The sequence below is a fragment of the Castor canadensis genome, chromosome 5, assembly GCF_047511655.1.
Source record: "Castor canadensis chromosome 5, mCasCan1.hap1v2, whole genome shotgun sequence".
NCBI lineage: Eukaryota > Metazoa > Chordata > Mammalia > Rodentia > Castoridae > Castor > Castor canadensis.
In genome coordinates, this window is record NC_133390.1 from 97,510,436 (window position 1) to 97,525,345 (window position 14,910).

The 14,910-nt window shown below is 38.8% G+C and overlaps 1 protein-coding gene across 6 annotated transcripts in view; it reads left to right on the top strand.

The window, feature by feature from the left end:
* The window catches only part of Pld1 (phospholipase D1), a 197,817-nt gene that overhangs the window by 165,206 nt on the left and 17,701 nt on the right, over positions 1-14,910 (top strand). For all 6 annotated transcript variants that reach the window (XM_074073779.1, XM_074073780.1, XM_074073781.1 and 3 more), the window contains one exon: positions 7,595-7,729. In XM_074073779.1, coding sequence (XP_073929880.1) covers positions 7,595-7,729 — 135 coding nt within the window. The remainder of the gene's footprint in view (positions 1-7,594; positions 7,730-14,910) is intronic.

Here is a 14,910-nt window from a genome sequence, read left to right on the forward strand (position 1 = left end):
ATAAGAAGCAATTTTGGTGGTAAGCCTGCTTGTGAAGAGATTTCCAAGTACCCTGGGAACAAGTAAAAGTAAAGCATCTTAGTGGGTAAAATGTTCATGTTCTAAACATAGAGAGAAAAGATTAATTACATAGCACCCTCTGTGAACTGTACGGCTGTATTGTTGGTTTTGTTTTTGTTAATATGTAGTGGGTTTTTTAAAGACATGAAGTAGCTAATCTCAAATTGAATAGAGGAATATAGTTCTCTACTGTTTCAATTATTTAGAATAACAAAACTGCCACTGTGAATATGTTAAAATTCCTCAAAAGGAATCCAGCAGCTATTAGTGTATAATTAACTGATAACTCCAGTCTTCAAGGATTTAATGTTTAGTTTAAAGCATTTCTTTACAATTTTTATAATTTTTGAGAATTATAGCATTTGAAAGCCAAGTTAACATAATTTCACATAAGGGCTAGAGCTATTCAATCAGGATTAGAAATGCACATAAATCCAGTGTTGCAATTTTTTAAGTAACAAAAGCCATAATAACTTTTGATGTCCTTTCACAAAGCTTCCTTATAAACATTGCACTTATTGTGTTGAACTTGGCTTCTTTCAAGGTACTCATAAACCCATGCTGGTATCAGCTGTGTCCTGGGACCTGCATAAGTCTCCAGATCCTCCAATATCTCTTTGCATGTACCTTGGAAATTTCTCCAATATTTGTCACTTCTTGCTAAATACTGACACTTGTGTCTGTGCTTGGGTTTCTGTATTTTCTTTCTTCAAAAGGCACATATTTCCCCATTATATCCTCACAGCAAGTGAGCATGACTAGCTGTACTTATTACATACAGCCCCATTTTTCTTCACAGAATAAAGAACTGGTTCTCAATTTCCCACACAGCACTCAGTATATTCACTCATGTTGGAGATAGGTACACCATTGCATTTGGCAGGCTACACTTTGATTTATCCAAAATGCCCGCTTCCTGGTGAGGCATCATTACCTTTCTTTTGCATTCTGTTACTGATGGCATTAGCTTTCCTCTAAAGGAGAAAGGTTTTATCACTTCATAAGAGTTACTGATAGGAGAGGATGGGTGGCAGGTGGGTGTGGGTGGAGGGCCAGGTGGTCTCTGACAGACTTTTGCCTGTGCTCTCTAGGCTTGCTGTGGAGTGATGCAAACTGTGCTTTAGAAAATTGCAGTATGACTTAAGGTTGTTAATAACTAGTCTTCATTTTCAAATCTTGAAATAATCAGATACCATAAGGTATTCAAAATTCATACATTTTCAGCACTAGCCCAGAAAACTTATTCTTTTCCAAGGAACCTAGGTTCTTTTAGTGAAAAATGGTAGTATTTAGAAACGAAAATCTGGGTGCTAAGAATGATCACTGTTACTAAAACACCACTATTCTAGGCCTCCCTAAAGTATGTATGTAGTATATACATATTTCTCTCCCTCCCTCCCTCCCTTCCTTCCTTTCTTCCTTCTTCCTCCCTTTCTTGTTCCTCCCTTCCTCCTTTCTTTCTTTCCTTCCTTCCTCCCATCTTTCTTTCCTTTCCTTCCTTCTTCCCTTTATTCTTTTCTCCTTTCCTTCCTTCCTTCTTTCCTTCTTTCCTTCTTCCTACTGATACCACCACAAGATTCCTTCTGTCTATCCCTGTTTCTATTTTTATAGCTCCTTTCTCTCACAGTAAGAAATCTGGCCCCATACCCATGCATATTTATGTATTTGTTCAACCTCATAATGCACAGAGAGTAGTACCACAATGCTATCCCATGCTACTATGAGAAATAAATCTACTTATAACAATTCAGTATTTTCTTATAGTTCTTTGTTTTATGCCTAAGGGTAGATACTCAAACGTCTCTGAGCAAGTTATGTGGATTGTATTAATTTGAAATACAGTTAGATTCTTTGCTTCAGTTTGGTTTACATTTTAGAGTTTTTCCAAATTTTTCTCTTGAGTGTGTGAAATATGGTTGTGCTAGTCAAAACTATACAAAAGGCATATTAGATAAATGCCACTCACTTACTCCCTTTCAGCTTCTGCCTCACCTTGTTCCCAGCCGTCCCCTGTTGGCAGCCAATTCAGCAGTTTCTAGATTAAGCTTGTATTTCTTTGGGCATAGATGAGCAAACACATGCATATTTTCTTATTTCTCCCTGTTCTTTCACAAAATAGCGAACATGCATTCTCTTGTTTTCATTTAACATGTTCTGGAAATCTCTCCATGTCAGTTTGGAGAGTTTTCATTCCTTTCCACCTCTGCAGAGTCGTCCATTCATTCCCTCCGGTGTGTGGGCATTTAGATTGTTCCCATTATTTTCAATTACAGATACTCACATGCTTCCCAAGAGTCATGCATGGGTGGCTGATAACATTGTGCAAGTACATTCTTACTTGTTGGAGGTACAGATTAGGGTAAATTTCTAGAGTGGGATTGCTGAGTGGAAAACTGTGCCTAATAGCTTTGTTAGGTATCACTGGTTGATGCTCTTAGCAGTGAATACTAAAAGAAATGGTTTTTCCCTATAGTTTGACTCACACTTCTACCATGTGAAGATGAGCACCTTTTCAAATATATCTCTCATGTGTGTGAGTTGTCACTGTCTGTTGCCCATTTTTCTATCAAGATTTTGATCTTTTTTACTTCAGTTCTTTTTTTTTTTCATTTTTCTTTTATTATTCATATGTGCATACAAGGCTTGGTTCATTTCTCCCCCCTGCCCCCACTCCCTCCCTTACCACCCACTCCACCCCCTTCCCTCTCCCCCGCCTCAATACCCAGCAGAAACTATTTTGCCCTTATTTCTAATTTTGTTGTAGAGAGAGTATAAGCAATAATAGGAAGGAACAAGGGTTTTTGCTGATTGAGATAAGGATAGCTATACAGGGCATTGACTCACATTGATTTCCTGTGTGTGGGTGTTACCTTCTAGGTTAATTCTTCTTGATCCAACCTTTTCTCTAGTTCCTGTTCCCCTTTTCCTATTGGCCTCAGTTGCTTTAAGGTATCTGCTTTAGTTTCTCTGCGTTAAGGGCAACAAATGCTAGCTAGTTTTTTAGGTGTCTTACCTATCCTCACCCCTTCCTTGTGTGCTCTTGCTTTTATCATGTGTTCATAGTCCAATCCCATTGTTGTGTTTGCCCTTGATCTAATGTCCACATATGAGGGAGAACATAAGATTTTTGGTCTTTTGGGCCAGGCTAACCTCACTCAGAATGATGTTCTCCAATTCCATCCATTTACCAGCGAATGATAACATTTCGTTCTTCTTCATGGCTGCATAAAATTCCATTGTGTATAGATACCACATTTTCTTAATCCATTCGTGAGATAGCATAGATAAATGGGACCTCATAAAACTTCAGTTCTTAAGAATCATACATGTGTTTCAAAGAACATATGTACTCCTAGCACTTTATCTGTGGTGTATACTACAAATACTTTCTCCCAGTTTGTATTTTGCCTTTTAGTTTTGCCTGTGGTATTTTGCATCAAGCAAAGGTGGTGTTGTTTGTAATCTAGTCAACACTGTCAGTCTTTTATTGACTGGATACTAACAAAATCTTCCCTGTACTTAGGTTCTAGAAGATTCACTCTTGTTTTCTTATAATAGTTGTCTGGTTTTGTATGCTTACATTTCTATCTCTGATCAGTTTGGAGTTTATTCTTGCTAAAATTCTTGAAGTTTAACTTTTTCAAGTGGCTATCTTACTGTAGTACACCACTTACTTAAGAATCCGTGTCCTAAATTGTATGTTCTCCCTCATATGTGGACACTAGATCAAGGGCAAACACAACAAGGGGATTGGACTATGAGCACATGATAAAAGCGAGAGCACACAAGGGAGGTATGAGGATAGGTAAGACACATTAAAAACTAGATAGCATTTGTTGCCCTCAACGCAGAGAAACTAAAGCAGATACCTGAGATGTGGTTTTATCATATACCAAATTCCATATGTACTTCAGTTTATTTTTGGACTTACTATTATTGCATTCACAGGCTTATCTGTCTGTTTGTGTTCTGCACTGTTATAATTAAATAGACTTATAGCATGTGTTAATATCTAATAAGACTAATGCCTCCTCATAGCTTTTCTTTCAACTTTCCCTAGTTATTTCTGTATGTTTATGAGCTATAATATCAAGCAGTCTAATTCCATAAAAAGTTGTTGGTATTTTTATTGAGATCACATGAAATTTATAAGTTAACCTGGGAAAAGTTGACACCTTTTAGTGTTAACTTGTTCTGTCCTTGTATAAGGGGTTCCTCTTTATTTGTCTATTCTTGCATCTTGATAGTGTTCAAAATTTTTCTTCATGAAATTTAGTACATATTCCATTAATTTTTTTTCTTTAAGTATTTTAATTTTTTTTTTTTTTTTTTTTTGCCTGTACTGGGGTTTGGATTCAGGGCATCGGATTTGCTAAGCAGGTGCTTTACCATTTGAGCACTCCATCAGTCCTTCTTTAAGTCTTTTAAAATGGGATTCTGTTTGTGATTCTCTGAATAGTTATTTTGTGTGTGTATAAGGGCAATAGATTTAGCATTTATTTAACATATAGATTTCTATATGTTAATTTATATCCTGTTATATGTGATTCTTTTGTTGTCAGAGATCATTTTATCACTGATTTTCTCTGCAAGTGGAGATGGTTTTACTGCTTATGTAATTGATTTCGCTTGACTGACTGCATTGGCTGATACTTCCAAATAAAAATTAAATAGCATTGATTATATGCACACACATGCATAGACATATTATGTCCATATATATTATATATTTTTAATCATATTGAAAAGTAATTTCCTTCTTTTTTGTGTTTTTAGGATGCTGAATGGTGTCAAAAGCTTTTCAGCATATACTAAAATGATCATATGACTTTTCTCCCTAGATTCATCAATAGGATGCCTTATGTTAATGCATTTCCTCATGTTGAGCAGACGTGCCTCCCTGTAAGGCATCTCACTTGGTCATAGTGTAATATTTTCTGAATGTGTATTACTAATCTTAAGCATGTAAATACCAAAGGTCTACAGCAGTGTCACTCACAGGCAGTATTCCCTAAAGCACTTACTGAATTGACTTCTGCTGAGTCACAGTTCAGAGCAGGGTCACAGTAGTCTGCTGGATTTTTGTTTTGTTTTGTTTACTTTCAGTGCTAAATGCATGCTAGGCAAGCACTCTGTCACTGAGTCACCCCCCAGCCCAGGACTCTGCTTTTAACAAATCCCTCAGAGGTGCTCCTTAAACACACTGAGAACCACTGGTTACTACATGGTTCGATGTGAATTTTTAATCAGAAATTACTGCAAAAAATACTTACTTTACCCCCACAGATTTCCTCCATGATTCCTTTAAATAGCTGCTTTGTGTCTTCAAGTTGTAGGTTGTAGGTCACAAGCCAGCTGTGGATGGTACAGAGAAATCAAAAGCTTGAAATACTATCTGTCACTTGAATACTTTTCCACTGATCCTTTCACTCATTTATTCAACCTTTTTGCTTTTCTTAGTACTCTGCAAGGATATGGATATCAAGCTGTGAAGATCCAGTGCCTGTACTGTTGTAGGAGAAATGGAGGATTATATAAATATTTATCAAAATTAGGCATCATATTAGAAATGTTTTCCAAGAATTTTATGGGCATAGAGGACTTCAAAGAAGTGTTCTAGATCAGAGACGACTTTAAAAGGGGATAACATTAACATGCAGGGGAAGAAATTAATTTCCAAAAATCTCATTATATGGAACTTTAGATTAAACTTCAAGATTAGAAATGACTTTTCCATACCATGCACTAGTACACAAACACATCAACTCTTGTCCAACACGGCTGTATAAGATCACTCCTATACATCTGAGCAAGGTTGTCTATCTATGGAAGAAGCTCTTCGTGTAACCAATGAATGAGTTTCTTTCCAAAATATCCAAACAGTGATAAACAGAAAGTTCACTAAACAGAGCATGACTTGTACTGTCTTCCTGTTAGAATTTGTGACAGTTTGGTTTCACTCCATTTGTTCTTGTTATCAGAACTCACCTATCCAGGACAGCTGCAGTGTGGGAGAGAAACCATAATATTCTGTGGCTAACACTCAAGCCAGGATAATGATTATGCATTGGCCTGGTATGGAATCAATTTCTTTGTCACATGAATGGCCTTCACTTTAAGGTACAAACCTGGTACCTCTTGCTCTGCAGAAAATCCCCGTAAGTCAAATGTAGTAAGGGTCCTTCATTTCCTCATTTTGATGATCTAAAAGGGGAAGGGTCTTTAAATTACCAGTGTTTTTACTTACCCAACAGCAGTCAAATGTAACTGCTGTTGAATGTGCTTACACTGTGTGACATCAGGTGGCTTCAGCACATACCCTGTCTTTGACTTGAACTGCAACCCAGTCAACTGAGATGGAAGCTGAAGTCACATTGATGTCTTGGGTTATCTGTTCTGCTTCAGCTTTAATCATCACTTTCCACTGGTGGTTAAATCATGAAAATAAAATTTTTTTAATTCATATCTGAATACAATTTTTGGACTGCCTCAGGAGTAGGAAGACAGAAAACATTCCAATATGATTTTTTTAATGTACAGCCATCCAACAATATAAAACTCCCCACATAGTGAAAAAAGATCCTGGGTGAATTCTGAAATGTGTGTGTATGTGTGTGTGTGTGTGTGTAGTATATTATATTATAGTGTGTTCTAAGCAGCCTGTTTAAGTTTGTTTTGAAAAACAATAAAGTTTAATGTGACTTTGTTAAACATAGTCATATTGAACCCAAGGCCCAAACTCCTGGGATTCCACATGCCAGGTCCAGCCACTGCACCTCTATATGCCAAATAAAGAGGCATGGCATAGGCAGAGGAAAGAGATTTATTACATGACTGGGGACACGCTGTGGGAAGAGACATAGTAAGCACTCAGCTCATCTTCAGCCATCTTCGGGGTACAGACATGAGCTATAGGTTTAAGTAGACAAAAGAACTGGGGGCAGGGGCCAAAGGTATGCATAGTTAAACAGTCCCAGTCCCAGTCCCAGGTGTGTTCTGGTTGACCATTATCTCAGTCTGAGGGTTCCTACAGAGATTCTAGAGAAGTTTTTATCACTGTTATCACTTGAGGGGAGCAATCTGGTTCCCATGAGATGATTACTCCTGCTCCAGGGTGCATCTTCATCATTATAGGTAATTGTCCTCATTTGGAGAGTGGTCTGTCCTGCAAGTCTTCACTATTCCTTACAGGAAGTTTCAGTCCCTTGTCATAAAGATGTTATCAATCATTCCTGGTCCCTTTTTTTTTTTGGCTGTATGGGGTTTGAACTCAGGGCCTCACGCTTGATAGGCAGGCACTCTATCACTTGAGTCACTCTGCCAACTTTCCCGTCCTTTCTTGATTTCAAGGTGGCTGCAGGAGAGAATAGCTCAGAACAAAGGACAACAGGTACAAAATGGAGATGGGGTGCCAAGCTTTTCTCATGTGTTTAGTTAATTCATGTGCCCAATTAAGGAGTCAGTGCCTTGCAGCAAAAGCAGTTTAAGCACCTCTTACAATATTAATTTTAGTAATCTCTTTTTTAATTTACAGTTGGTAATCAGTGGATAAACTACATTTCATTCTGTGGTCTTAGAACACACGCAGAGCTAGAAGGAAATCTAGTCACTGAACTTATCTATGTCCACAGCAAGCTGCTAATTGCTGATGATAACACTGTCATTATTGGTAAGTATGTCCTAGCCAGTTGGCTTATCCCATGCCTCACTCTTTCGTACTGCTTTTCTTGTACTTCCTGTGCAGTTGAGAGAAATACAGTAATATAATATATAACATCTAAAACATTTCTGCACGGTCACTTTCTCTTGCATCCTTTCTAAAATCTATAAAGAATCAGAGATGCAGTTCAAATTACAGTATTCAAGGCAGTGGTTTAACCCAGTAATTTAATAACCTTCCTGATCTCATTACCTTCATTATTCCCTTATTTTTATTTTGAGTCCAAGTTTCTAGATTTCTGAGGTTGGAGGGAGCAAAGTGGGCAGAGAAAGTGTATCATGAAAGAACACTTCATGGTAATTTGTATGTGTTTACACCACATCTGTGTAACCATTACCATAAGCCGGAAGGTATGTCAAAGTCAGGTGGATATTAAAATATTGCTGCCGATATGCTTGCTGTTATTTTTCTGATGTCTGTGTTTTGGGTGTCTAATCAGGGTGGAGCTGACCAGCTTTGTTGGTGTGTGAGGGGGTTGTGTATTAATGATGTGATGTAGGCCTATGCTAAGGTCAACAGTCTTTTCCTATCAAGGATACACAGTGAATTTCTACAAAGGCCTTTTTCTGCTGACTCAGGAGAGAGGCACCAGTTATACATTCTACTCAGATCAAAGCTACTTGGCCAGAAAGGTAGATGTTTGGCTTCATCCCAATTTTATACACACTGAAAGCTTTATTCAAACATCATTGAATTGTTTTGCCTTTTAATAGTGTGTTACATTAACACTGGAAGACCAGGATGAGAGAGAGAGAATTAATAACCAGTCAGATAACTGAGTTGATGAGGGCAAAGGCATGTTGCTGGGAGATATGATGTAGCCTACTATGGGGAATTCTGCTCATCTGTTTTAAATAAAATGTCATTTCTCAGCTGCAATAAGAAAATTCCCTATTCTTTAAGAAACTAAATGTCATAAGTGTTATAAAATTTTTTGGCAGTTAATATGCCTTTTCCATCTCTGTCCTCCACTGAGAAAAGAAAATCTTGTATCTAGAAGTAATGGTATTGTCTTGTCTGGAGTTTGATTTGAAAAGAAAGGAAAAGTAGTTCTGAAGCCAGAAAATGTGTAGACCACAGTGTATGTATACACACACACACACACACACACACACACACACACACACACACGAGTATGGAAAAAGCACTGGAGAGATTGATGCTTTTACTATTTATGCAGGGCATTTAAGAAAATCATCTTTTCTTTTTTCCATTCACTGCTCTTTAGAGATTTGTTATTCCATCAACACACAATGTTTCTCTTCTTTTCCCCAAGCTGTTCTGGCCTTTTCTTCAAAAGCCATCCCCAGAATATTTTTATATTAATTTTGGCAATTGCAACAGGAAGAGAGGAATATTGATGTTTGCTGAAATGGTAAACATAAACATAGTAAAATTCAGTTGATCTCTTTTGCAAGATTTCAGAACTCTTGAAGTAAAAACTGGCAGATGTAAATATTTTCCTTTGAAAGGTCGGTTTGACTTTCAGCCCCCTTTACTTTACATAAAGTGTAAATGCAAAGCAGTGTTCACTCACAGAGCTAACAAGTTTGTTGAGTTTTTTAATTGGCTTGTTTTCCAGAAAGGTCTCCGAGTCCTTGAAGGCTATAGTTTATTTAGGCTGCAAATAATTGATCTGTTTTGCACAGAATTCTTATCAACTCTTTTGAAACTAAAGATGCAAGAAGGCCTGAGACTGTGAAGAGGGCTTGCCAGTCCCTGGAGACTGCATTTCTTTTTTATCCTTTCCTAAGGGCATTGCACCTTAAAGAACAGATTTCTCCCCAGGAGATTCTCCCCGGTTCTTTTGTTCATTTTATCACAGTGGAAAAAAAAGAAAACAGGTTTGTTGTGATTTCTCTAACATGTCAGCCCTGTTTAAGTTTATAACACAGGAAACAATGTTTAAAAGTCCTCAGAACAGTTTGAGAAGTGTCTTGAGAAAGTCACTGGGAAGGTATTTGGAAAAGAGGAGATTTTCCCAGGAGAAGAAGGGAACTCTACTCAGTTTTGCAATCCTCCACCGAAAATCCAGGAACTTGGGGTAATGATGAAATGAATTTAAAACAACCCACAGAGGAGGCAGGCAAGGTAGCAGGCCATCAGAGATTTATTTAGTGGAGGAACACACAGCAGGGAGAGAAGGAAAAGGAAGAATAAGCTAAGGCTCAATGGGCAGTCTTCCTCCCAAGGGATTTATATCCCCTAAGTAGGCTGGGGTTTTCCAGTGGTCACCTGGGTGTCCGGTCACATAGCAGCTTGCCAGTTATCCTGTCTTGTTACCATCACCCAAGCATGGAGACAAGGGTCTGTGATGGCATCACAATCAAAAGGTATCTTCTCTTTGTGGTCTTGTTTTAGGTATTTTTCCTGGCCACAGATTTACAAAAACCAGGCACTTTCTATTCTTAGACTCACTCACCTGGGGGCAGCATATCTCCCATTTAACATCGAAGAGAGACAGAGAGGGTGATGGAAGGAATGCAGATCTGTTCGTTCTCCAAAGCTGATCAATTTCTTGCTGCTCCGGTGATTTTTCAGCCTTAGTTCTGGTCTGCCTTAGCTCCTGGACCCACTTATTATTATTATTTTGACATGTTTCCTAATTTTTCTATCACCTTACCCTAGCTGTCCTGCCTCAGGAACATTTTAGAGGCTGAGTATAGTGGCTCACATTTGTAATCTCAGCCACTCAGAAGGTGGAATTTGGGATGTTCTAGGTTTGAAGCCCCCCTCAGGGCAAAAGCAAGACCCTATCCAAAAAGTAGCTAAAGCAAAAAGAGCTGATGGCATGACTCGAGGAACTAAGCTCCTGCTATCACGCTCAAGAAACAGAAATCAAACCCCAAATACCACAGGAAAAAAATTTTTTTTTTTTTACAAATGTTAAGTAACTATTTAAGAGCTTAAAGAAAGCAGAAGTAACTTGTAATTAATTTTTCTAACATGCAAACTTATGCCAGAATTATCGAGTGACTGACAAAAGAAAGATTATACTAGTTTTTAACCCTAATATTTTCCTCACAAGGAAATATTTATTCTCTCATAAATATCTTTTTTATATAGGTTTGATTACCTGATGCCCTGGGTAGCCCTTCTAGTTATGAAATCTGTGACCAAATCCAGTCTTTTCATCTGCTTTTAACTTTAGCACTTCACTAAGATAACATCTACTTGCTCTCCTGAACAAATCAAGGCTGTCTTTTAAGTAGAATTTAAGTGCATCCTGTTGGCTAAGTGAAACAGTTATTTCTTATGCTTCCTAATCCACTGCAAAGCCCTGTAGGGAGAAGCAAACCATGAGTAAAACATTCGTAACAGAGGGCTGTGGCCTTCACGGAGCTCATGAGTAGAGGAGAGACAGGTGTTTCTTCTCCTTCTCACCAGAAATGCCAGCGTGGATACTGCTGGATCAGCCAACGTGGATGGGTGGGAAAGCTATGAGGGAGCTATGAGAATTAGTATTTTTAGGGAAGCTTGAGAGTGGCACATAGGGTTTATAGTTGAAAGTCTTCCCTGGTAAAGAGGGATCATACTTATTTAAAAAAGATCTAGTCCTTTGGTTCCCAACCCTGGCTGCATTGGAATTACCTGGGAAGCTTTAAAATACGTGCATCGTCTAGGTGAGTTCTTACTCATGTAGGCGTAGTACTTCACAATGGATCAAACAAACAAAAAGCAGAATGATAGATTGACGATGGATACAGGGAAAGAGCTATATACCAAGGCCTGGATTCTGCTTCCAGTAATTTTCATCTAGTTGGTATGGTTTGGGGCCCAGGAACTGGAAGGTTTGGTGTTTTGGATAAAGCTTCCTAGGTAAAGAACGCCAAGCTGAGATGATTTCAGGCAGAGAGAATGCAAGTGGGTGGAGACCACAAGGTAGCCCATTTGGGCTCAGTAGAAGAACCAGTTTGCCTTTAAAACAAACTAAAACAGGTTAGAGTTGGTGTGTTAGTTTCTATTCTGCTGTGACAAACAGCCACAAGCTTAGTGGCTTAAAGCACCAGTTATAATGTGATATTTCTGTAGACTTGAAGTCTGCGGTGGGTCTAAAATCAGGGCGTCAACAGGACTGTTGCATTTCTTTCCAAAGACTCTAGGGGAAAATTCATTCCTTCTAGAAGTTTTCTAGAAGTTACCTGCATTCCTTGCCTCCTGTTTCCCTTCCTCCATCTTTGAAGCTGTGAAGGTCACATCTTGAAAATTCCCAAAAGTCTCAACCCATTCTTCTGTAATCACATCTCCTTGTGACTATTCTTCAGTTCTAATGACCCTTATAATTGTATGGGCCCACCTGAATAATCCAGAACCATCCCCTGATTTTAGGGTTAGCTGATCAGCAATCTTAATTCCACGTGCTGCCTTAATTCCCTTTTGCCATGCTGCATATTGACGGAGTTCGGCATCAGATCATAGACATCCTTGGGGGATATTATTCTTCCTGTCACAAAAGGATCCACAATGCCTTGAACTAGATACAACAAAAAGCACAAACCACAAAGGAAAAGACAGGTAAAGCCAACTGCATTAAAATTCAGAACTGTATTCATTAAGAGCTACTATAAAGAGAATAAGAAGATAAACCACAAACTGAAAGAATACAGGTGCTACATGCTTAATATTCAAAACACATAAAGAACTCCTACAAGTCAATAAGAAAAGACAAATACTGAAGGAAAATGAACAAGGGAATTGTATAGGAACTTCATCAGAAGAACATATCCATAGGCCCTAGGCCCATAAACACGTGAAAACATATTTATGCTCTTTCACCTAATCACACAAATAACAATATTTGAAATACCTAGACTGGCAAAGATTAAAAAGTTGGGCGATCTAAGTATTGGCAAGGCTGTGGAGCAATAGGGAGTCCCACCCACAGCTGGAGGGAGCACAAGTTGGAAACCACTTGTGGAAAATATTCGGGTCTTACCTAGTAAAATCTCACGCCCTACATCTCAGCAGTCCACAGAGCCTAGATCAATTCTTACCGTGCAAGCCAAGACACAAACAGTCAACTATGAAGCCCAGAACTGTGTGGCACACCAAAGTCTGGAGGCTCCCCGAACATCCATCAATAGTAGAAAAAATAAATAAACCCCTGGTGTTTCTATTGAAGGAAAATAAATGCATTAAAGTTATATAGACAAATCCCAAAGACATAATACCAAATGAAAGATTTCATAACATCATTTGCAATCTGATTTCATTTATATAAATTAAGTAAAGCATTGTTTGTTTAGGAAAACAGGCAGAACCTGAGAAACACAAGTCTCCCTCTTGGAGAGAGGTGGGCATGCATGGGAAACAGCCTGAGGGATTCTGGGATGTGCTAATGGCCTTTCCAGCCTAGGTGATGAATTCAGGGATGCTTAAGTACACTTATATTTTTTTCATAAACTCTTTGTGGTTTTTCTGTATTTCCAAAAATTACAAGGTTTCCTAACATCTGACCCAGAATAAGACCGTTTTCTAAAGATTAAGTGGTTTTAAATGATGAAGGCAAGGGCCTGATAAAAACAAGGCATGCAGTTACCATAAAAAGTAATACATGAAGATGATGCATATTTGCTGTAAACAGTTGGACTCTGTGGACATGTATTAAGTAAAAGGTCAAAATTCCCCTATTGTCCCTGTGTGTTCTCTAGAAAGCACCCCTCACTAACGGTTCGTGTGCATCCTAGTCTCTTCTTCTGCAGGTGTTATATAGAAATGAGAGCATGCCCAAATACTGTATCTGCTGTTCTAATATGGTTTTCAGAATACAGGAATACTTACCAACACGACTGGAGATCGCATCGACATCCACCAATATCCCATTATCTGTATCACGTTTACTAAGTGCGTCCAAAAGTTTTTCATCCCTTTTTTCCCATTACGCAGTAACCCACTCATTTATCTGATATAATTGAGAGTCAGTGCTCTGAGCAACTCCAGATCAGCTCGTGAAAGACAAGAACCAAACCCTGTCTCTAAGAATTCCAGATCAGAATGCCAGAATTGCGTCCCTACACTGGAGAATGTGGGGCCCAGTGTGATGGGAGGGTTTAGGGCTCAGTGTAAGATTGTATGCATGTGGAGGTTTTCCAGGCTTGCTTCCATCCCAGTTTTCCTGCCCGTAAACAGAGCAGGGATGTCTCCATTCAGCTGCTGTAGGAGGTGGAGAATGAAACCCCAAAGTGGCACTATGAGAACTTTATTCTTAGGGTCCCTACAACTCTCACACCAGAGTGAGGAGAGATTAAACCAGAGAGGAGGTTTTGATACAAATGCTGCATTCCAGCAAATTCCCCCTTCCTTGGGCACTGTGTCCTGATACAGACATTCTAGGGCTAATACATACCTGAAAATAATGCCAGGAATGGTAACATCTGTAGAACAGCAAGGGCTCTCACGAGGTCTTACTTAATTCTTACAACCCTACAAGGTCTATTTTATCATCTCCTTTCATGAAAGATCAAATTAAAGCTGAGAAGGATTAGATGACTTGCCCAATTAGTGCTGGTCAACTGTGAAGTCCAAAAATATGGTTGCAAATTTTATAGCTTAATTAAAATGTAAGTGTATGAATAAAAGGATGATTTCTTGCTTACAGATCAGAATGTTTTAAGATTTCCACCTTACAGCACTCCAGTAGCGCTCCCAAATTTCTGGTGGGTGCTCAATATTTTCCTGTCACCTGGGGTCATGACTGTTCATGGCCATAGTTATCAACTCTGTGACAATATTCTGGCACAGGGCAATTAAATCTTGTGGGGAACTTTCTGTAATGCAGGGCTGTTATCACATACCACTCCAGCTGCCCTGGTCAGGAAGGGCAGCCAGGGCACCTAGCCCAGTCTGACCCCTCAACTCCAGCTCTGCAGAAGCCAGGACAAGAGGAACAAGAGGGGAAAAGCCACTGGAGCCCCTTCTGTACTTTGTAGGACACCTCAAGGATTCAAAACCATGGATTTGCAGTTATTAATGCAGAAAACGTGCTGGGGTTTCTGAATATGCAGCAGAGAACAGGCAGAAAACTCAGGTTGAACTAATATGAAGATTTGCCCTTCACACATGAAAGTCAACATCTCAGCTCATTTGGATTTAAAAATAGGATGGAGGGAAGTTGATAGAAGCAGTTGGCA